The sequence below is a fragment of the Neofelis nebulosa genome, chromosome 2 (assembly GCF_028018385.1).
Source record: "Neofelis nebulosa isolate mNeoNeb1 chromosome 2, mNeoNeb1.pri, whole genome shotgun sequence".
Taxonomy (NCBI): domain Eukaryota; kingdom Metazoa; phylum Chordata; class Mammalia; order Carnivora; family Felidae; genus Neofelis; species Neofelis nebulosa.
This window is the reverse complement of record NC_080783.1, coordinates 194,546,115-194,567,722: the sequence shown is the minus strand read 5'-3', so window position 1 is coordinate 194,567,722 and position 21,608 is coordinate 194,546,115. Positions and strand designations below refer to the sequence as shown.

The 21,608-nt window shown below is 49.0% G+C and overlaps 1 protein-coding gene across 2 annotated transcripts; it reads right to left on the bottom strand.

Moving 5' to 3' along the window:
- Positions 1-6,748: 6,748 nt before the first annotated feature.
- On the bottom strand, positions 6,749-16,911 carry TRAPPC3 (trafficking protein particle complex subunit 3). Of its 2 annotated transcripts, XM_058718069.1 has the most exons (6): positions 16,739-16,897; positions 16,467-16,621; positions 9,536-9,633; positions 9,191-9,290; positions 7,960-8,142; positions 6,749-7,503 (listed from the first exon to the last, which is right to left on the bottom strand). In XM_058718069.1, coding segments are annotated over exons 3-6 (405 nt in total). In that variant the 5' UTR covers positions 9,538-9,633; positions 16,467-16,621; positions 16,739-16,897; the 3' UTR covers positions 6,749-7,383. The 2 variants fall into 2 exon arrangements, with proteins under 2 accessions (XP_058574052.1, XP_058574051.1); XM_058718068.1 differs by lacking the exon at positions 16,467-16,621 and having other exon boundaries at positions 16,739-16,911.
- Between the last annotated feature and the right edge of the window lie 4,697 nt (positions 16,912-21,608).

Here is a 21,608-nt window from a genome sequence, read left to right as displayed (position 1 = left end):
TGGTAAATTCCTGCTCCACTAGTGCCTTGGCGATTCTGCACCCCCACCTCATCCCCACCCCCAGCTTTGACATCTGCTGGAGGACTGGTTCTACAATTCCTGGGAAGCCCTTCTCTCTGTCTCACCCTCCTTTCTTCCAGTCGCCAGAGGCTTCTCCTACAGGACTAGAGAAATAAAGACCCTCCTGCAACCCCCACCACCCCCTCACTTCCACCCCAGGGGATCTCTCGGCCCCATCCTCAAAAATCCCAGTAATGCAGTGGAAATTAAAGTTACCTTAAATGTTCTAATCTTATAACAATTTTGCTTCAATCAACATCTAAATGTGACCACATGTGCCCAGACCACCCAGAGCCCTGGTTGGTGGCTTGGTGGGGGGAGCGGGGAGTTCCTGAAGGGATGGAGGGCCGAGGGCTGCTCTCAAGCATGGCCTGGCTCTGGAAAGGCTCCCTGGCGAGGAGGTCTGAAGGTCACTGGGCCCTCCCTCCGCTTTCTCCTGGCCTGCCCACAGGTGGGTAATCCCTCCCTTCCTCACCTCTCCTCCAGCAAGCTGGGAAGCATGGTGGACCATGGTTGGAGTCTGCTTGTACTCTGTCCTGGGTATCTGGGCTTGGGGACAGCTGGGGACTCAGGCAAGTGGAGGCCAGGGCTGGCTTCATGGGCATGCCTGCCTGCACATTCACACAGAGCTCCTTGCTCAGACAGGCTTGGTTTACTGCTCTGCGGGGTCACCTTGAAATTCATAATTTTTGAACAAGGAGTTCTACATTTTCATTTTGTACCGAGCCCCATAAATTAGGTAGCTGGTCCTGGTGGAGGTCCACATAACCCTCTGTCTATGGACCCTCCTCACTTCATCCTCACACTCAGTCGGCATGCAGGCAATAAACATTTATTGAGCACCCAGTTTGTGCTAAAAAGTAGCACTAGATGCTTGGGGATACAGCGATGAGCACCACGGACACAGCCTTGAATTCACAAAATTACTCTCTGCACACACTCAGACCCTCCTATATCCACAAGCAGTAGTTTTGCAAGACGGTTCTGTACTCGCAATCACGTTAAACATAACTGCCACTTAGGGAACAGCCAGAATATGCCAGGAAATTTACACACTTCTTCTTGTTTCATCCTCAAAACAGTCCATAAGGCAGGCATTATTATTAGCCCCATTTTAAACCAGATGAAGAAACTGGTGCTCAGAGTTCAAATCCTTCACTCAGTGTCACATAACCAGTAAGGAGCAGAACCCAAACTTGCCTTTGTCTCTGGTCTACAACCTCTTCTGTCCCTTTCCTCCTCCCCGCCACTACACACACTGCATTCAGCTGCTCCCCCATGGACGGAAGCTCCCAGCATCTCCCCAGCTCCCAGCACAGGACTCTTTTTGTTAAACGAAAGAGTTCACATACAGACACACTCCCCAAGGAATACACAGAAACAGACGCACACTGAAACCCCAACACTTACACATGTAACACATAATTTAGAGTGTGGTATCCAATACTGGATTGTTTGGGTTCAAGTCCTGAATCTACAATGTACTAGCTCAGTGTTCCTCAGTTTTCCCATCTCCAGAATGGGCATAGGGATAGGGCTATTGGGAAGGCTAAATGAAAAATGTATGTGGGGCGCCTGGGTGGCTTGTCAGTTAAGCGTCGGACTTCGGATCAGGTCATGATCTCACAGTTTGTGGGTTCGAGCCCCCGCATCGGGCTCTGTGCTGACAGCTCCGGGCCTGGAGCCTGTTTCAGATTCTGTGTCTCCCTCTCTCTCTGCCCCTCCCCCACTCACACTCTGTCTCTCGCTCTCAAAAATAAATAAAACATTTAAAAATTTTAAAAAAAGAAAAGAAAAATGCACGTGAAGCACTTAGACCAGCACTGACCAGCGTGTAGCCCCTCTTCAACAAATATTAGCTGTTGCTATGAATAACATTTGTCCGCGCTCACTCACACACACTCTCAAGCCCTCACATCGTCCCCCCAGCCCTCCTCAGCCCAGCTCAGTCCTACAGTCCCCACGGCTGACAGTCCAGGTGCCCAGAGCCAGGAAGGAAGAGTGGCTGCTTCTCTGGGCGTCCCCTGGGGCTCTACCTGGGCTGGCCCACGTGTGTGGTGCAGAGTGAGGGTGCCGCTCCTCAGCAGCTCTGGGCCCATCAGAGAGGGCTTCCCGGAGGAGGCCTCCGCCCAAGCCAGTGAAGGCTTACCAGGCGAGGTAAGATGGTGCCGCCCTATGCCTTGGCTCCCACCACTGTCCCTCACAACAACCACCCCTAACTTCTTCTGCAGCGCCCTCCCTCCACCCCCTTCCCCACAGTAGAAACTTTCCTCTCCTCCTGCCAGGAGCGTAAATTGCCCCCAGGAATGCGCTGTGTCCCACAGCAACCCTGGCAGTGGCCCTCGGCTGTCCTAGGGTCAGGCCTGGCTCTACATCAAAGGCTGGGGAGCCGTAACAGCGAGGCTCCTCGCCTGCCGCCACCCTCCCCGCACCCCCCCACCACCCCCACCGGCCCTCTGGCTTCCAGGGAACAGCACATGGTAGCAGTTAAGCTCCGAGAGAACCAGAAGATGCCTTTCCTGCACCAGCACCCCCAACCATCCACAATGAACTACTTGTTAGGAGACTATTTTAATTTTACTTAATGCAATTTCTGTCCTGGGCTTCTGTTGCCACCTCCTTCTCTGGATGCCCAGTACAAATATAGGGGAGGCCAACCCACCAGGGGAAAGTATAACCTAAATATGGAAATGTCACGCGTGGAGGTCTAGGGCAGGAATAGGACTCTCTTACATCAGGGGAACAGTGCTGGTGCTCTGGTCTCCACTTAGGAAGATGAGGGGTTGATGAGAGGAGGGCTCAGGGCTAGCTTGTGCAACTGAGGCCAGCATGAGAGTTTGGGGTATGCACAGGGGCCACACACTTCTTTGCCCAAGTGCTCTAATGCCCTGGGTTCAGTAGCTAGGCCCTCGCCCTCACTTAGCCTGGCAGCACGTAAGGTTTGCTGTCAGATCCTGTGGGAGTGACTGGGGAGAAGGGGGGAGCGCGTCCACATTCTAACCAGCTTCTGAGATTTGTCCATCAGGTGCATCTTCTAGCAAATTATGAAAACCAGGGGTCCAACGGTCACGCTAGGACAACAGAGTGGTGATCTGGAGACCCCTGGTGGCCAAAGGCTGAAGAGCAAGGCCTTTTCTTTGAGCTCTGCGGAGCCAGTGCCAAGCCCAAAGGCCACCAGCATGGACTCCGGCCCCAGGCCCCAGAATTTAGCTTCAACCCAGGCTGCTGACCTCATTATTCAGCCCCCCTGCCGTAAAGCCAGACAGACCTGCTCCATCTTGCTTGGGAGGGCATGCCGGTAACATCCTGGAGAACAAGGAATGGCCCAGCCTTGGGGGGCTGTCCCAGCCTCAGTCAGAGTAAAGGTGAGGGATATATAATCCACAATGAATTAATTCCAGGGGTGGGGATGTGGTAGGGGACCTCGAAGCTTGGTTGCTGGACTTGTATATGTTTGGCTCATTTGGAAGAGATGATGAGGTGATGTTCCCAATAGTTCCATAGTCCCCACCCCCTCCCTTCCCTCAGCCTCTGGGTGCACATCACACAATTGTGGGGCTGCCACTGGGAAAAATCACTGAGGGGGCTTTGTTTCCACAGCTTGCCGACTCTGTAATGCTGCCCATGTTTAACTCTGGGAAAGGAAATATCTAAAACCTCATACCATACAAAAGGCTGCCGGGAAGTGGGGGTGGTGCTACAAGAGGAAGGGTGAGAGCCCCCTAGAGGAGGGAAGGGTGCGGTTCACTTTCCTAGGCAGGGCCCAGGCACCGCACCGCGCGTCCACATCTGGGCCCACATTCATTCTCTTTACCTCCTTGATTCACTCAAACTCTAGGGTGACTGGACCCAGCCCTATACTGGGTGCTAAGGATACCATTGACCGAAATGGGGTGCCTGCCCTAGGCCCTAATTTGTATCTGGAGGGGGAGGTAAAGAGGCTCAGAAAAGACAGGATCCCAGAGGGAGCCTCCCTATACTTGGGAACACAAAAGTGACACCCCCTCCCCACCCCTGCTTGATGGCCTAACCCAACTGGAGGAGGCAGGTCGTGTGCAAACTGCCTCTGTTACTGGCGTCCCAAAACCTTGGTTCTAACCTACACAACCAAGACAAACTTAACGCACAATGCATCACCTCAGGCCTGTGCACTAACCTTGAGAAAAGCCCAGAGGCCCCATTTCCCCCCAACAACCTGAGTATTGGGACCTCAAGGCCCTAGGCTGTCTCCAAGAACAGTGCTACCAATAAGGCCTGACAACCTCTGATCCCTCCCTTGAAAAGCTATCCTAACTTCTGTAAGGCTGGGAGAGGGGCCCACAGGCCTGCTCCCCTCCCACCTCTCCATGTGAACCAGGCATCACAGTTAATATGGGCTTTGTTGGGAATGCAAGCTGGTGCAGCCACTCTGGAAAACAGTATGGAGGTTCCTCAAAAAACTAAAAATAGAACTACCCTATGACCCAGCAATTGCACTACTAGGTATTTATCCACGGGATACAGGTGTGCCGTTTCGAAGGGACACATGCACCCCCACATTTATAGCAGCACTATCAACAATAGCCAAAGTATGGAAAGAGCCCAAATGTCCATCAATGGATGAATGGATAAAGAAGATGTGGAGAATATATATACACACAATGGAGCATTACTCGGCAATCAAAAAGAATGAAATCTTGCAGTTTGCAACTACGTGAATGGAACTGGAGGGTATTATGCTAAGTGAAATTAGAGAAAGACAAAAATCATGTGACTTCACTCATATGAGGACTTTAAGAGACAAAACAGATGAACATAAGGGAAGGGAAACAAAAATAATATTAAAACAGGGAATGGGACAAAACAGAAGAGACTCATAAATACAGAGAACAAACTGAGGGTTGCTGGAGGGGTTGTGGGAGGGGGGGTGGGCTAAATGGGTAAGGGGCATTAAGGAATCTACTCCTGAAATCATTGTTGCACCATATGGTAACTAATTTGGATGTAAATTTAAAAAAAGAAAAAAGAAAATTAAAAAAAAAAAAGAAAAAATGTCAATAAAGCAAAAAAAAAAACAAAAAAACAAAAAAACAAAACATTGGCTTTGTGACCTAGCTTCTCCCCTTAATGGCCGTATAACTTCAGGCAATTTGTCGTCTTCCCTCTAAAAATGGACTTATTTTGGGGCACCTGGGTGGCTCAGTTGGTTAAGCGTCTGACCCGTGGTTTCAGCTCAGGTCATAATCTCACAGTTTCATGAGTTCAGGCCCTGCATCAGGCTCTGTGCTGGCTGCTGGTCGCCTGCTTGAGATTCTCTCCCTCTCTCTGCCCCTCCCCAACTGGTGCTGTCTCAGTCTCTCTTCAAATAAACTTAAAAAAAGTTTAAATCAAAATGGAGTTATTGTGAATAATGGAATTATCGTGGATTAGGTAATGCAAAGTGCTAGGACAACGTCTGACACACGGTAAGCACTCAAAAAATCGTACCCAACACCAGAGGTTTAACTTTCCTTTGACTTCATATCACCCTGTAGACACTACCCTACTTCTTAGCTCTTCTTTACAGCAAAACTCCTTGAGGGGCGTCTGGGTGGCTCAGTCAGTTGGGCGTCTGACTTTGGCTCAGGTCATGAACTCACGGTTCGTGGGTTCGAGCCCTGCATCGGGCTCTGCGCTGACAGCTCGGAGCCTGGAGCCTGCTTCGGATTCTGTGTCTCCCTCTCTCTCTCTGCCCATCCCCCACTCGTGCTCTGTCTCCCTCTGTCTCAAAAATAAATAAACATTTTTAAAAAAATGAAAAAAAAAAAACTCCTTGAAAAAAAAATTTAGTACTCTTAGTCCTCTCCCTTTCATCCTCTCAAACCTCCCATCTGGCTTTCACCTATTTTTATTTTTCAGTATTTATTTTGAGAAGGAGGGAGAGCACGCGCATGTGTGCACGTAAGCTGGGCAGGGGCAGAGAGAATCCCAAGCAGGCTCCATGCTGTCAGCAGATCCAGATGCGGGGTTCGATCCCATGAACCATGAGACCACGACCTGAGCTGAACTCAAGAGTCAGAAGCTCAACCGACTGAGCCACCCAGGCATCCCTATTTTCAAGTAAACTCTATGCCACACGTGGGACTCGAACTCATAACCCTAAGATCAAGAGTCACATGCTCTACTGAATGAACCAGCCAGGTGCCCCCTCCCTTTTTTTTTTTTTTTTTAATTTTTTTAACGTTTTATTTTTGAGACAGAGAGAGACAGAGCATGAACGGGGGAGGGGCAGAGAGAGAGGGAGACACAGAATCCAAAGCAGGCTCCAGGCTCTGAGCCATCATCCCAGAGCCCGATGCGGGGCTCGAACCCACGGACGCGAGATCGTGACCTGAGCTGAAGTCAGACGCTTAACTGACTGAGCCACCCAGGCGCCCCTCCCCTCCCCATTCTTAACAAGGTCTCTCTAGCCAAGCCTTCCAACTTAGTGGCCAAAAAGCTCAAGGTAGTCCATTTTAGGTATATCTGCGGTAATGGTCTGCTTCTAGATTTTGCTAGATAATAAACCCAAAAGTGACTTTGAAGGAGTATTTGCTCCCAGGCTTCCCAGACTCTCTAGTCTGTGGGGAGAAGCCATTTCTAGACCAGGTAAAAGCAAGGCAGGGTCCAGGGATTTAGCTGGTCTCCTTACTCCACTGCAATCAAATTCCAGAAAGAAAACAGAACATGATTAGGATTTCACTCAAGAATGTGTCTTTATTGAAGAATTTGTAAGAAAAAAGGATGGACCCTCTGTAAAAAGAGGAGATGTTGCCTCCAAACAGCAGGGAGGAATGAGACCTGGGTGGCTTCCCCAGAAGTCAGTGTTTCCAGCATGGCTCCCCTTTCCTGGCAAGCAATAGAGTGTGTCACACCATGACTAGTAATTCCTGTCCATCCCTATCAGCCTCTCCTCCCCCGTCCCACAACCCTGGATTCCCTACAGCCATTTACCAATGGCTTTCTGAAGGCCCAGGAATAGATGTGGGGTAGGCTTGCCTCTTTAATGGGATCAAACGGGTTTTGCTTTGGAAAATTCAAACAGGAATGTAAAACAGTTGAGCTCTTTCTAGTCCAACCAGAGATGACTGCATCCAACCCCTCTGAAGGGAGAGGGAGCAAAGAGTTTCCCTCCTGAATGTACACACTTGTGGGGTAAATGGACTAGATTGCAGTCTGCTCTTTATTAGCATGGAGAATGGAAACAGAAAAATATGTAACAACCATGTTAAAAGAGTCACTCAGTTCTAGAGGGCAGAGGGAGCTGAGGCTTCTGATTCCAACAAGTGCTCCTTCCTGCTAGCTACCCTGAAGTCCTGGGGATGGTCACTCCTCTCCAGCTGGGAGATTGTCCTCAATCCGCCTGATGAACCTCATCCGGATTTCTGTCACACCGTCTCCTTTCAGAGTGTCCTGGACAAACTTGGCCTCCACAGCCATCTGGACCTGGGGGACAGTGGGAAAATGAAGGGGCGGGTGCCTAGTTGCAGCCTCTGGGGAACCACAGGGGACAGGCTGTAGCTGACTCATCCATGGCAGTCCCAACAAGGGGGCTGGTTTCTCGCAAGGATAGGATTGCCAGTTCGTGTCCCTGTAGAAAGCAGTGGCCCCGATCTGTAAGGCTGACCTAACAAAGAGCACCCACAAATGAGACCTTTACCCAAATAAGCCAATCTGGGAATTTCCTGGGCTTTGGGGGCTGACAGCACTACTATCAGCAAGAATCATCACCATGTAGAAACATCCACCTTGGATCCTATGCTCAGCAGCGTCACATCTCAGGTAGCAAAGTGCTGAGGGGAGCCAAAGGCCTTTCTTTTCTCTCCTTCTCTCATTCCTTCAAACCTTTATCAAGCCCCTACTACATTTCAGGTGTCCCAGGAGGTAAAGAGCCGCACTCACCATTTCCAAGGCTCCCCGTAACACCCCACACAAGAGATTGGAATAAATAAGGGATGAGTGGTTATCAGGAAGTTCCACAAAGTCCACCAAGGGATTATTTTCCAAAATGAGGGAGAATTCGTCACCAGCTGGGCTCCAATTGGTGATGCTTGGAGTGATGCCCAAGTACATCTTGAACGCCACCTGTCAGGAACACATGACAGCACTATGTGGAAGAGGAGTAGGGGCCGCACACCAGGGAAGGTGATGGGACTGGCAAAGGAGAACTAAATGGCTTGGGAACAAAACTGTGGCCTTTGCAAAACACTGGAGCTTTAGGCATTCAGGGCAAAAAAGACAAAGCATCTGTGCACAATTCCACACCCCGCTCCTTCAAGGCGTCATACAATTAGGCAACTTGCTGCCCACCTACACTTCTTCTGACGGGGTGGCTTCTCGGAACCAGCACATGAGAGGCCCGGTCCACTTCCTCGTCCTCTGTGCTACCTGAATCCTTCTTGAAAGCAAGTATGAGTCACTGTGGCAGAATTACTCTGAAGACATCCTTCCCTCTATCCACCCTCCTGATTCCAAACCCTCACACTGTCTCTTCACTATCAGCTCTCTGTACGATTGGGGCCGGCATGCTCTACAACAGAAAGAACCAACCTTTAGGCAACGGACGCCACAAAGCTAAAGGCGTTTTATCATTTATTATTAATTCTACCATATGTAATGTTAATATTATCAATAGTGACCATTTACTATAAGCACACTAAGTTAAGTGTATTCGTTTTAATTGAATGCTCATGTTCATTATTTCCTTTACTTCTTACAATCACTCTGTGAGGCAGCTCTTATTTTCCTTTTTTAAAGATGAGGTAAGTGATAATTAAAAGGTTAAAAGCAACTTACCCTTAACTGGTAAGTACTGGAGCCAGAATTTGAAGCCAGGTTTGTCTGAATCCAAAGTCTGTATTCTTAACCCCCAGGCTGCTCTGCTACGTCTTCACAGTCAAGGAGACCTGGCTTTGACTTCAGTGGGGCTTTCATCCACACAGATGATCCCAACCACTCTTCCCTTTTCATAATCTGTGCTATTCCCAAACCACCAGGAAGACTCCTTTGACCAGACAGCTGCCTAACTAGTATTTTGGAATACTAAGGGCCTCTCTAAGGGAGATGGAGAGTGTGGTAAGCAGTGCCTCCCAATGACATCCCTCAGCACAACAAGGTGGCCCAGGATAATGACCTTGGCGATGACGTCTGCAGTTTCCCGAAAGTCGTGGCACCTTCCAACATTTGACCGTGCCAAGAAATCTTCTATCAGTCGGACTCCAATGTTATAGCCCCTGGGAAGAAAATAAGAGAACAGACTGTATTATGGAATGTGAATGTCTTACGTCTGAACATAAGGCTGCTGGTGGTAAAGGGAAAATAGGGGACAATTCCAAAACATCTCAATACGTGAGCTCAGTGGAAACTGTATCCAAAATATTGGTTACAAAAGAGAATCCTGTTCTGGGCTCTAAAGGACCATGCGGATTGTGCACTAGGGAGCCCCATTCTTGTCCCTCCCGCAGAGGAGCTCACTCACATTTTATCCAGCTGTTTATTCACATCTTCATCATTTTCATAGTCCTTGCATAGCTGGGTGACCAGGGCCCCATAGGTAAGGGTGAAAAGTTCAGAGCTCTAAAAGACATTCAAAAGACAGTCAGAACCAAGATGCACAAAAAACAAAGTTTAGTGAGTCTAGATCAGCCTCAATGCAGCTGTCAGGATTCAAAGGAAGGTCATCTGTGTATGGTGAGAAAGAACATCCTCCTCTATGGAGTGCCAACGAGTGTGGCTCCCCAGGGTCAAGGTGGCAGGGCTTCAGCCAGACCTACTACAGAACACGTTGTAGAAGGCACTTCATGCATAGAGGAGTCACTCTTCCAACATATCAAGGTGGGTTTCTGCTAACCCAGGACCCCACCACAACCGCCAAGCTAAGCTTGGGTCACCAGAATCTGGGGTGGGAGCAGCAGTCATCCACTAGATACCATGAAAGACAGACCTGAAACAGACAGTTACAGATTAGCTTCTGTATGTTAGCAGGTGTGACCAATGGCTTCTCTACACCTAAGAATATCTGGGGTGTCCTGGCCTCAACTCACTCCCAGCGCCCCACCCAGGAGCAGCAAGGACCCAGGGGCCTTGTCTGTGGGGAGGAAAGGAAGTCCTAGACAAAGTCCGCTGCTCTGATAATCCCCCTCCTAAGTCACCAAAATGAGGAAAAATAATGTTCCTCTTGACACAGAGCGAAAATGTTTCCAGGAATGGGGTCACTCTGAAAGGAGTCCAATCTTTTGTGTACCTGGAACACAACCCTGATCTGGACTGGTTTCTACTACAACCACAGTTAAAATCACAGAATCCCTGTCTCAGATAAAGACTCCTGTCACCTACCTACCAAGAAACAGAGATGTGGAAGGGGAAAGGATGACAAACGCCATGACTACAGAATGAAAGGAGGAGGTCAGGAGCTAAACACAGTGAAGAACATGCTAACAGCACATCTGGAGCAATGGATCCACACAGAAGGCAGGCTGAAAGATCAAGTCAGCCACCCAACCGCTCCCTTCTGAGTGGAAGCTCGTCAGACTTGGGGCAGAGCACCTTTCTGTCCTCAAGTCTTCTGGGGAAGAAAGTCCAAGTAATGTTAAGGCCCAGGCTCTCAGGACCTCAGTGCTCCTCACCTTGTCCCCCTGGCCTGATGCTGAGGTCACTGCAAGAATGATAATGTGAGCCTTCTGCTCACATACTGCCTTCTACTTTTCATAGTCTCATTTTCCACCCCACCATAATTCTGTAAGGCAGAAAGGGCAGGGATTAATCTCATTTCAGAGATGAGGAAAACTGAGACTCAGAATGATTAAGTAATCTGCCCAAAGACAAACAGCTAATTATTGACAAAAGTAATTTTGGGAGACAAAAAACAAGAGTTTCTAAGCCAATATTCACTCTACCCACTGTTCCCCATAAGTTCAATATTAATAGCCCCCCTAAAAAACAACAAAAAACTTACCTGCACTAGAGAGTCAGAGAATCAGTTTCAGAACCAGGAGGCTTTTTGAACTAAACTAAAACAGTCAGATCAGGGTGTCTCCCAGAGACCATTTACCAAATATGGCAATTAAGGGGAAGCTATTAAGGAGGCCAATGATTTTTTAGTAAAGTTACAGGTTTGGCACTAGAATGGCTTGGACATGAATGGATGGAGACAATCCAGCAGTTACCAGTCTATCGAGTTGGCACCACTGCATTAAATCAGGAGAGCTTTCCTTCCATTATTAATGAGCCTTTGGATAGAGACTCCAATGGCCTCAGCCCACCATAATGCCAAGTAACATGCATATCACAATGTTATCAAGCACCTTATACACGCAGCAGCCCCCAATTTACCAATAAAAAAAATCAAGGTTCTAAACAGATCTGTCCATGGTCACAGAATCAATATGCCTGGGATTTGGGAATGAGATTCCTGACCCAGGTTCTCCACACTCTCTCTTAATTTGCAATTCTGTCTCCATCTCTGATTATGAACCAAGCCCACTTGAACAGTGTGCAATGTAAATATATCACTTAAAGGTCTTCATACTTTAAAAATAGGAGTGGAGCTGTGGCACAGAAAAAAGTCATCCATTCAATGTCTACTATGTACCACAGATTATCTAATAGGAGGGTGATACATAATAAATTGAATAAAATATATGGTTTGCCAGATGATGATAAGAGCTATGGACAAAAAGCCAGCAAAGGATACACACACAGAGAGAGGGAGAGGGAGACAGAGAGAGAGAGAGACAGAGAGAGAGAAAAGGGGAGGGAGAGAGAAAGAGGTGTCAATTTTAAATAGGATACTCAGAGAAGGCCTAGTAAGGTGATATTTGTGCAAAGACCTGAAGGAAGTAAGGATATGCCATGAAGAAACCTGGGTGAAAAGATTGTAGGAAGCAAGTGCAAAGACACTGACATGGGAGTATGTCTGCCATGTTTGAGAAACAGCTAAGAGACCAATGTGATTTGACAGGAATGAATAAAAGAGAAAACAGAAGAGGAAGACAGGTTACTGCTGACCTAGGTTTTCAGTCCTTGTGACCCTTACGACAAAAGGTTTCATGGGACCTTAAAGGTCAGCTAATTCAATTGATCCAACTTCTTCATTGAACATAATAACCACATTCTCCTTCCCAACAAAAACATGAATCTCTTCTGCAACATTTTTAAGTGCTTTAATTATGTTTAGTAATAATGGCCATTTACATTTATAAAATCTTCAGAATGCCTTTCATTAATCCTAATAACAACCAGGAGTTTAGCAAACATCATCCATCCCCATTTTATAGGTGACAGGTTAAGTAACTGAGATTCAGTCTTCTTAATAGTTGAGCACTGTCCTGTAAAAAGTTATGTGATCGAAGCCATCACTTAGTATTTTGGAACATCAGTTTTTTTCACATCTGTACAATGGTGACAACACTATCTGCCCTTGAAGGCTACAATGAGATATACATAGGGCACCTGCTGCATAGTACCTACACAAGAAGTACAGTACCTACAAAAGAAGTAGATGCTGTTATTTTTTATTCTTAAACTAGTTCTCTGTAGTGTGCTGTCAGAGAGTACCCTGAATTGGTTTAAGGAGGGAGATTTTTGAATCAATATAAAGAACTTTGTAATAACTAATAAGGCAAATAGAAAGAACAATGGGTTTATGGGGCACCTGGGTGGCTCAGTCAGTTAAACCTCTGACTCTTGGTTTTGGCTCAGGTCATGATCTCGTGGTTGGTAAGTTTGAGCCCTGCATCGAGCTCTGTGCTGACAGTGCGGAGCCTGCTTGGGATTCTCTCTCTCCCCTTCTCTCTCTGCCCCTTTCCTGCTCATGCTCTCCCTCCCTCTGTCTCTCTCTCTCACAAGATATATAAACTTTAGGGGCGCCTGGGTGGCACAGTCGGTTAAGCGTCCGACTTCAGCCAGGTCACGATCTCGCGGTCCGTGAGTTTGAGCCCCGCATCAGGCTCTGGGCTGACGGCTCAGAGCCTGGAGCCTGTTTCCGATTCTGTGTCTCCCTCTCTCTCTGCCCCTTCCCCCGTTCATGCTCTGTCTCTCTCTGTCCCAAAAATAAATAAACGTTGAAAAAAAAAAATTTTTTAAAAAAAAGATAAATAAACTTTAAAAAATTAAAAAGAAAGAAAGAAAGAAAGAAAGAAAGAAAGAAAGAAAGAAAGAAAGAAAGAAAGAAAGAAAGAAAGAAAAAGAAAGAAAGAATGAATGAATACTGGGTTTGTAGTCAGAAGACCTGATTCTGAGTCTGGACTGCCACTTACTAGCTGTGGGATTTTAGGTAAGTCACTTTACTTTGCTAAATCTCAATCCCCTCACACAAACACGGGCAACAGTAAAATCTGTCATGCTGGAGGATCTAATGAGATAACGGACTTTAAATGCTTTGCAGACCAAGAAACCACAGAATAGCCAATACGATCTCCAAGTACTATAGGTACAACCTGAGCAGAGCAAGTAAAGCCAAGCCCTACTTCAGGTGAGCTACTGTACTTGATGGTTTTCAAAGCCTTTTCAGTTAGTGCCCCGGACAAACAAATCTTCCTAGGGGGGCCGATCTTTGGAGCTAATGTTCCAAGAGTCACATTTACTATTTTTATCAACACAAATAATTCAGTGTGACTGCCCCAAGCAGCTGGGAATGAAGGTCAGTAACAGGAGGGAGTTGATCCCTCTCTCTTACCCTCCGGCCTCCTGTATGGAGATTCTGAGTGCTGCCACTGAAGTAGTAACCCACCTGAGCACTGGACAATACAGCCACTGGGGTTGGGTTACTAGTAACACAACACAAAATAAAGTTGGGTTTGACTGTCCATGGAATTCAAGAACCAAACACTGTACAGACACATAAAGGCTAATATCTGTACAAACAAGGATGCTTGCTAGCTGACATTTACCGAGTGCCAACTGTGTTGAGGGGACTGTCACACTGCTAGCTTTTCATGCATGATGTCAATGAACTCTCAGAACAACCCCATGACAGATACTATTACTACCCTTTCGAATCTATTTTTTAAAGATGGTGAAACTGATGCTTACAACAATGAAGGTCACACAGCAAGTAAGCAGTTAGGCCAGGACAGTACTACACCCCTGTGTTATATACTTTTCTGCCTCTCTCATAGCATGTGCTTCTCAAGGTCAGGGACTAGGACTGCATCTCTGCACTTCTCCCAACACCTAGCACAGAGCCACCCATATAGTTAGGGCTCAGGAAAAGTTTGCCAGATACATGGGCTGTTTCTGCTCGCACAGACTAAAAGCAGAGGTCTAGTTCTTTGGGTATATTAATCATTTAAGTCTTGGAGGGTTTAAGTGGGAATACAGTAATTAGCAGAAGGTTGGGCCAACTGGGAAGAGGGCTGCTAGAGGGAGAGACCCCCCCCCCCAGGAGGAGAGGAGCATACCAAAACCAGGTGGCCAGCAAGAGGATCATGTGACAGGCCCTTAAGTAGGCAGCAGCAGGAAATGAATGAGAGGGTGCCCCAAACTTTCATGTCATTCATTCAGTAAATATTGATTCCCTAGAGCCAAGCATCATCCCAGATGCTGGGAACAGAGCAATGGACAAAATAAATCCTTGCTCTGGTGGTTACATTTTCATGGGGAAGACTGAAAAGAAACAAGTATATAATTTATAACGGAATAGCGCCATGAAGAAAAACAGAGTAGAGTAAGAGGACGGAAAACTAGTCAGGTAGTCAGGAAAGGTCTCTTCAGAGGAGGTGACATTTGAGTAACTGCGAATGAAGTAGGGAGTAGCTACATGAAGGTTAGGGTTACTCATTGGGGGAAGGAAGTTCTAAGCAGAGACACTAGCAGGTGCAAAAGCCTTGAGGCGGGAGTGTGCTGCTCCCCTCCCTAATTCTCCCCTCACCAAAGCAGAATGAACACGGAGGCGGTTGCTGCTGGTGTTAAGGGTGGAACCTGGAGGTTCCTGTTTAAAATTGTATTAAAAGGGCACCTGGGTGGTTCGGTCAGCATGGAGCCTGCTTCAGAATTTCTGTCTCCCTCTCTCTCAATATTTAAACATAAACAAATAAATAAAATGGTATTAAATATTTCAATAGGGATTTCAGGTTTAAAAAAAGTACAAAACAAAACTAAGATATGAAAACGAAGCATCTCCTCATATCTTAGGAAAAGAGGAAACAAACATTTCATGTCCCATACATTGTACACTGTTATCTCACTTAATATTAAGTAGGCATCATTGTCCCCAATTTATAAGTAAGGAAATTGAGGATCAAACAAGACTTGAGAATTCCAACAATGTCCATGCTTCTTCCCCTACATGACAGTTTCCTAGTAAAATATACTCTTTTTTTCTTTTTAAGTCCTTGATATTTTCTCCAAAACAGGAATTCTTAACCTGTGATCCATGGAGGATCTTCAGGGACCCACAAATCCCCCCAAAATGTAAACAAGTGTCCATGTACATGTCTGTCAATTTAACATTTCTGGGGAGGGGCACCTGGGTGGCTCAGTTGGTTAAGTGTCTGACTCTTGGTTTCAGCTCAGGTCATGATCTCGTGGTTTGTGAGTTCGAGCCCCGTGTAGAGCTCTGCGCCATTAGAGATTCTCTCTCCCTCTCTCTCTGCCCCTACCCTGCCCATACTCTCTCGCTCAAAATAAATAAATAAACTTAAAAAAAAAAATCTCGGGAGGAGATCCATTGGTATCAGCAGCTTCTCAAAAGGGGTCTGAAAAAAAAAAAAGTCAGGTACTACTTTGGAGTGTTAGGGCCTCCTGTGGCCCATTTTTGGTGGCTGTTCCTAGTGTAAGATGCCAAGGTATAAGGGATGTTTAATCACCCCGCTAGAGCTGAGTGTCAACAAAGGGCCCCTGACTGAGTTTCCAAATCGGGAAAGAAAGATAGCATGGGCAATTCTGGAGGAGGGAAGAATATGGCAAAGAAAAACACCTGGCAAGAGGTCCCCTTAATTTGGAGGAAAGCGTCATCTACCTTACTTTCCAGGTCAGGCTGCCACCTGCAACCAAACTTTACCAGACTACATGGTGTCCCACTATTCCCAGGGCAAGAAAGGAGTCCCCCCGCCCCCCGCCCCTCACCAGAGAGGTACCACTTACTGCCACCCTGCCTACTCCTCCAAATAAAAGTTCCTTTCTGGCAGGATCAGTATCGGAGCATCTCTTACCATCCCCAGAGCACAGTGTGAGAGACAGTAGGGCCCAGTAGTCTGAAACTTGGAAGTTCTACAGAGACATGAGTTCAAATCCTAACTCTTCCTAGATGTAAATTTGGGGAAGTTATGTAACCTCTCGGAGCTGTAAAACTGCGGTAACATTATCTACCTGAGAGAGTTACTTAGCGAATTAAATGACACCGTGTACGTAAAGTGCCTGGCTCCGTGCCTAACACACAGTAAGAGAGCAATAGTGGTAGTTACTATTACCGTCGTCGCTGTTGGTCTAGCACACGGCGGCTCTCGGGAGTCGGGGGAGGGATCTCTGAGCTACCCCAGCGGCCCTGCAACCTGCTTCAGGCCCGGGACGTCCCCGGCGTGACTCTCCCCTCCAGGCCCACAGGCAGCCCCCTCCTCCTTCCTTCCTGCGAAAGCACTTTGCGCTCATAGGAGGCCCTTTTCCAATTGCGCCCCGCGCCGGGCCCCTTCCCCAGAACGCCTCCATTCCGCCCCGCTCGCCGAGGTCACGCGCTCCGAGTTACCATTTTCTTGCTCTCGGTACCACGGTTCGCCTGCCTAGACATGGTGCCGGCCGCCGGACCCCGCCTCGCCACAGACCTGCTCGGCGACCCCTCTGGACACCGCTCCACCCAGCCGCGGCCCCTCAGCCTTCGGGACTGACCGGCACCAACTCACCGCGCCTGCGCGGCCTGCCGCGGGGCACCACGGGACTCGTGGTCCGGCGGATGAGGATAATTCCCGCCCGGTAAACGTCAGACTACAACACCCAACCGCTCCGTTGGCAGCCCCGCTGGACTACAAGTCCCAGAGTGCTTCGCGCGGCTGACTCTCTTAGAGCCTGGCTCCCCGATGGCTACATTATAGCCGCTGGGTGGCGTCCGGAGCTTGCGGGAATCTTGTGTAGTCCACACACTTCCCTTCCGCCCACCCCCTCACCCTCACAGATGCTCCGCAAATTCCTCTCTTGTTGGGTTGGTCTTGGAAAGTCCCCCTTTCGAACTAGCTTCTTCCGCTCTTGCTGCAATTCAGAGCCAGAAGCTCCCAGGATGTCCCAGAAAACTAGCTACGGCTCATACACAAATCTGGCTTCTTACTGCAAAAATATTTAATGAGAACCTATGTGCCAAGCATTTCACTAGTGGTTTTTTTCAAACTGTCATATGTTCCCAAACTCCAAAAGCAGCCAGTACCTGCATCCTACCACTGTGGCCTCATGATGGAATATCCAGTCTGTTTGCTAAAATTCAGGTCACTTTGTCTCCCTCCCCTTCCCCAAGAACTAACACTGCCTGGTCCCTGGAAAAGAAAGATCGCCAGCGTTGGTAGCAGCCAGTCCCGGATTTTAATCTCAGCTTTGCCATTTTAGGCAAGTTGCTGGATCTCTTTCAGTTGTTGTGAAGATTGGTGAGACACAAGTGCAGAGCACTTGGTCACAAAATAAATGTGCATTCCCTTTCTTCCAGACACTCTCTAAAAACAGCCAACAGGTCCCAGAAACACCAGGGGAATGTGCTGGCCACACCCTCACCATCACCAAGGGAAGTCCTACAGTTCCTGACCATAGCTCTTCGGTTTCAGCTCCAGCCATCCCCTCTGGCTGGTCAGTTGTAAGCAGGCTGGCCTGGGAGTCCCTGAGCACCCTCTCCTCACTTAAGCCTGGTAGCCTGACTCTGTAAGCAGCTGCATTCTAGCCCCTAGCCTTCACCATGACAACCAGTCCGCCCAGACGTGAGCCAGCCCGGCTGGGAAAGACTGGGGAGGCCCAGGCTGCTCCGGCTAAAGGCCAGTTCCCAAGATTCTCCCAGTCTCTCCCTCAGGGTACAGGACCAATCGTTATTATACCCTTCTCCCTGTGACAAAGACATTCTGGGGCCTCCCTAGAGGCAGTGACCTTTGACTCTCCCTCCTGTGTCAGTGCCTTGGCTGAGAGTTCTGGGAAGGAACTGGAGGGCTGGGCTGTGGCAGGGGAGGAGGCAGGGGGTCAGCTAGCCCCCAGCGGCCAGCGCAGCCAGGGAAGAACCTCCTGCATTCCCAGGAGAGAGGACAGCTGAGGTGAAAGCTGCAGTTGGCTGGTCTGTCTGTCGGTCTGGGCTCCTCCCTGCCGGCTGCCCTTGGCTGCCCACAGAAACCTGAGTCACAGTCACGGCCAGCCGCCCGACCCCACCCAGCCTGCTGTCAGGCAGGGTGGTTCTGGAGAAGCTGAAGGCGGAGCCTTTCCCTGCCCATCTTATGACCTCTGAGATTCTTCTGCCTGTGACTGCTCCTTTTGGTGTCTTTTTCTCTGGGACTCCTCCTTCCAGTGCCACAAGTCCTGAATTAAGGATGGGGGAGGGGTCCATTTTAAGCTGATTTATAGGGTCTCCTCCCTCACTCAGATGTGAACCTAAACCTCCTTAGACAGCTGCTCCAAGGGCTCTCGGTACAGCTCCCATCATTCCCAAATCCCAATCCTTCTCAACCACTGCTCAGGGCCAGACATCTCAGAACACTAGGCACCTACTCCTCACCCTTGTCTCCTTCTCCCTAGAAAAGAATGTAGCAGGGACAGCTTCCCATTCCTAGCAGGGGCTCTAGGCAAAGACCCTTCCCAGGAATCCCAAACAGTGAGCCTGTTCAGTCCTGTATCTGAGTTCCTCCCCCTCCAGTCAGTCCCTGTCCCTTCCTGTCTCCAAGCTGGTGGGAGGGAGGCCTTATTGCCGCTGGTGTCACCACTGCCCTTGAGGACATTCCCCACCCTCAGCCTCGAGGAGTGGGCCTGGAGGGCTCCCCAGGAGAGTGGTATGGGTCTCTAACCCATTCACCATGCTGTGCCTTGGGGTGGGGTGGGAGTGAGAGTCTGGTGTCTGTTCTCTCTGCTGCCCCCAGTATGAGGCCCCTCCCACTTCCTATTTTGTGAGTGTGGAGGCAGCCTCCTGGGCCTTCCTCCTGATTCATATCTCTGTGTCAAATCTCCCAGTGATTTCCTTCACCCCTCCATCAGTTTCGTCCTGGACCCTGCCCCACCAAACCCAGGAGGCTGTAAATGCTCTTGCTCCTGCCCTCCCCCTGGGGGATCGGGAAGGGGACTTATTTCTGATCCCTGCCCCCTAACCCAAGCCCAGCCTCGTGGTGAGAGGAACAGCTCATTCGTGCCTGTTTCCGAGGAGGAGGGACTGCCCTGGGTGGTAAGGGAGTCACAGGGGAGCCAACAGAGTTCCTTGCCCCTCACCAAAGCGGGCAAGGCATCCTATTGGGGCTTCAGTCCTTGATATTTCAAGTATCTCACTTCTTCCTTCTCTGGGATGTCTAATATATGGGGGTAGAGGCACGTGAGGCTCCCAGATGCTGTCATCCAGCCCCAAACTTGGAGAGACACACATCCTCTAAACCTTCTCAGTTGCTAGCACTTGGGACCTGCCAGGGATCCTGATCAGTCAGGGAGTAAATGGAGAGGAACCCACTCCATCTCTCCGTTTGTTTGCTTTGACTTAATCACAGGACACTGGTGCACGCACTCCTGGTTCCCCTTAGCCATCCTCCCAAGACTTATCCTGGACCCATCAACTGTACAGGAAGCCTTCTGGGGCTGGCTGGGAGAAACGTCCATCAGGTTGGCTAACTCCCAGATGGTCTGCTCGTCCCCACCACTAGCATCTTGTGAGGGGGTACGGGCGCCTCCACCCTCAGTCTAGAGAAGAGTTCCTCTGCGTTGGCACTGTCGACATTTTGGGCCTAATGATGCTTTGTTCTGAGCATTGTAGGACGTTAAACAGCATCTCTGGTGTCTAAGAACTAGATGCCAGTGATACCCCCAGTTCTGACAACCAAAAGTTCCCCTAAATATTGCCAAATGTTCTCTGGGGGACAAAATTGCCTCTGGTTGAGAATGACTGACATAGGCTAATACCACACACTGTCTCTTTGCCATGAGTTCCTCAAAGTCAGTCCCGGATCATTAGACACAATAGAGAATTTCCAGTTCTAAAGCAGTGCTCACCCCTCCCCTTGCAAAGAAACTTTCACGACTCCCCACGATCGTCATCTACAAGATGTCAATTGGCATTCAGACCCTCTTATATAGACCATCGCTGGCCTCTCTTTTCATCTTTAGCTACCGTTTATTTCCTCCTCCACTACTCTTGAGGTCTAGCTAATGAAGGTATCTCACTGTTCCCACCCTCACTGAAGACCCAGGTTGTTCATCCTCAAGATCTACCCTAGAGGGCTCTCCCCCTGTTGGGTTCCGTTCATGAATCCTGGCTCAGGGTAGGCCTGTTCAATTCTGGAAAATGCAGGCCCTGAGGCCTCTGACCTCACAAAGAGCAGTCCTGGACTCCATCATCCACATGGTCCCCTCACTTTGCAGATGGGATGGCTGACAACAGAGATCTGCTCCTCCTCCTAGGCTGCTTTTATGCTTAAAACTCCGCCACCACCACCACCACCACCATCATCATCATCATCATCATCATCTTTATTTATTGCACACATTTTATATGCCAGGCTCTGTGCTAAGCATCTCATCTGCATTGCCTTATTTAAACTTTACAATGACCCCATGATACCTCATGGTACTATCATTTTCCTGATTTTATAGGCGAGCAGACTGGGTTTCAGAAAAGTTAAGACACTAGCTTAACGTCAGCAGCTCCATTTGCAGGCTTTCCATCATCATCATGTTCTAATGATTTGGGGCCAGAGGGAGCACTATTCCCTCCCCCACCCTTCCAAGAGAGTTTAGGTCCCCAACTACTCACTCCTCCTAGTCAGGCTGCTCCCAGGTTGCCTGAGACCCAGACCCTTTTGTCCCTCAACCCCCCTTGAAATGGCTGCTTTCTGGAGCTGTTCAAAGAAGAAGACACTGGCGGGAAAGAGGGGCAGGAGGCTTGCATCTCACTGGACCTAATCTCTGGACAATGGAGAACCAGAGAACTGACCTTCTGGAGGTCAGGACAAAGGGCAGGGAGGGGGTGGCAGGGCTCAGCTGTGCCTCCTCGTTCCTCCCCTCTGTCAATCCCTGCAGCACCATCATCGATCCACCTTTCCCAGCAAGCTCCCCCCTCGCTTCTCAGGCTGGCCAGACTTGGCTTGAGGCCCCACCTCCGCTGGCACCAACAAGGGGATTGGGGGATCCACCGCGAAGAGCTTGTGAGCAGGACTACTTGGGGGAGGGGAGTCAGAAGAGGCTTACTGCCTCCTCGACAGGCCACAGGGAAGAAAATCCTTCCGGGGAGATCGGAGGGGTCGCCCGACAGGGGTGGGGGAGGTTCAGGGCCAAGACCACCCAGTTTGGAGCTGGGAGGGACCCAGCAGATTAGAGACCTGAGTAAAAGCATTGGTGCAGGCCTGTAATTACCCCTGAGGAGCAGGGAAGACACCAACCATAGGATACTGGAGGAAGGGCAGCAGCAA

What these genes read in the sequence shown, in the direction of transcription:
- TRAPPC3 (XM_058718068.1), bottom strand. Translation starts at nt 16,780, where the DNA reads ATGTCTAGGCAGGCGAACCGTGGTACCGAGAGCAAGAAAATG. An exon ending in AATAAACAGCTGGATAAAAT is followed by an intron (nt 9,291 to 9,535) that starts GTGAGTGAGCTC and finishes TTTTCTTCCCAG; the next exon opens with GGGCTATAACATTGGAGTCC. An exon ending in TACGGGGAGCCTTGGAAATG is followed by an intron (nt 7,504 to 7,959) that starts GTGAGTGCGGCT and finishes ACTGTCCCCCAG; the next exon opens with GTCCAGATGGCTGTGGAGGC.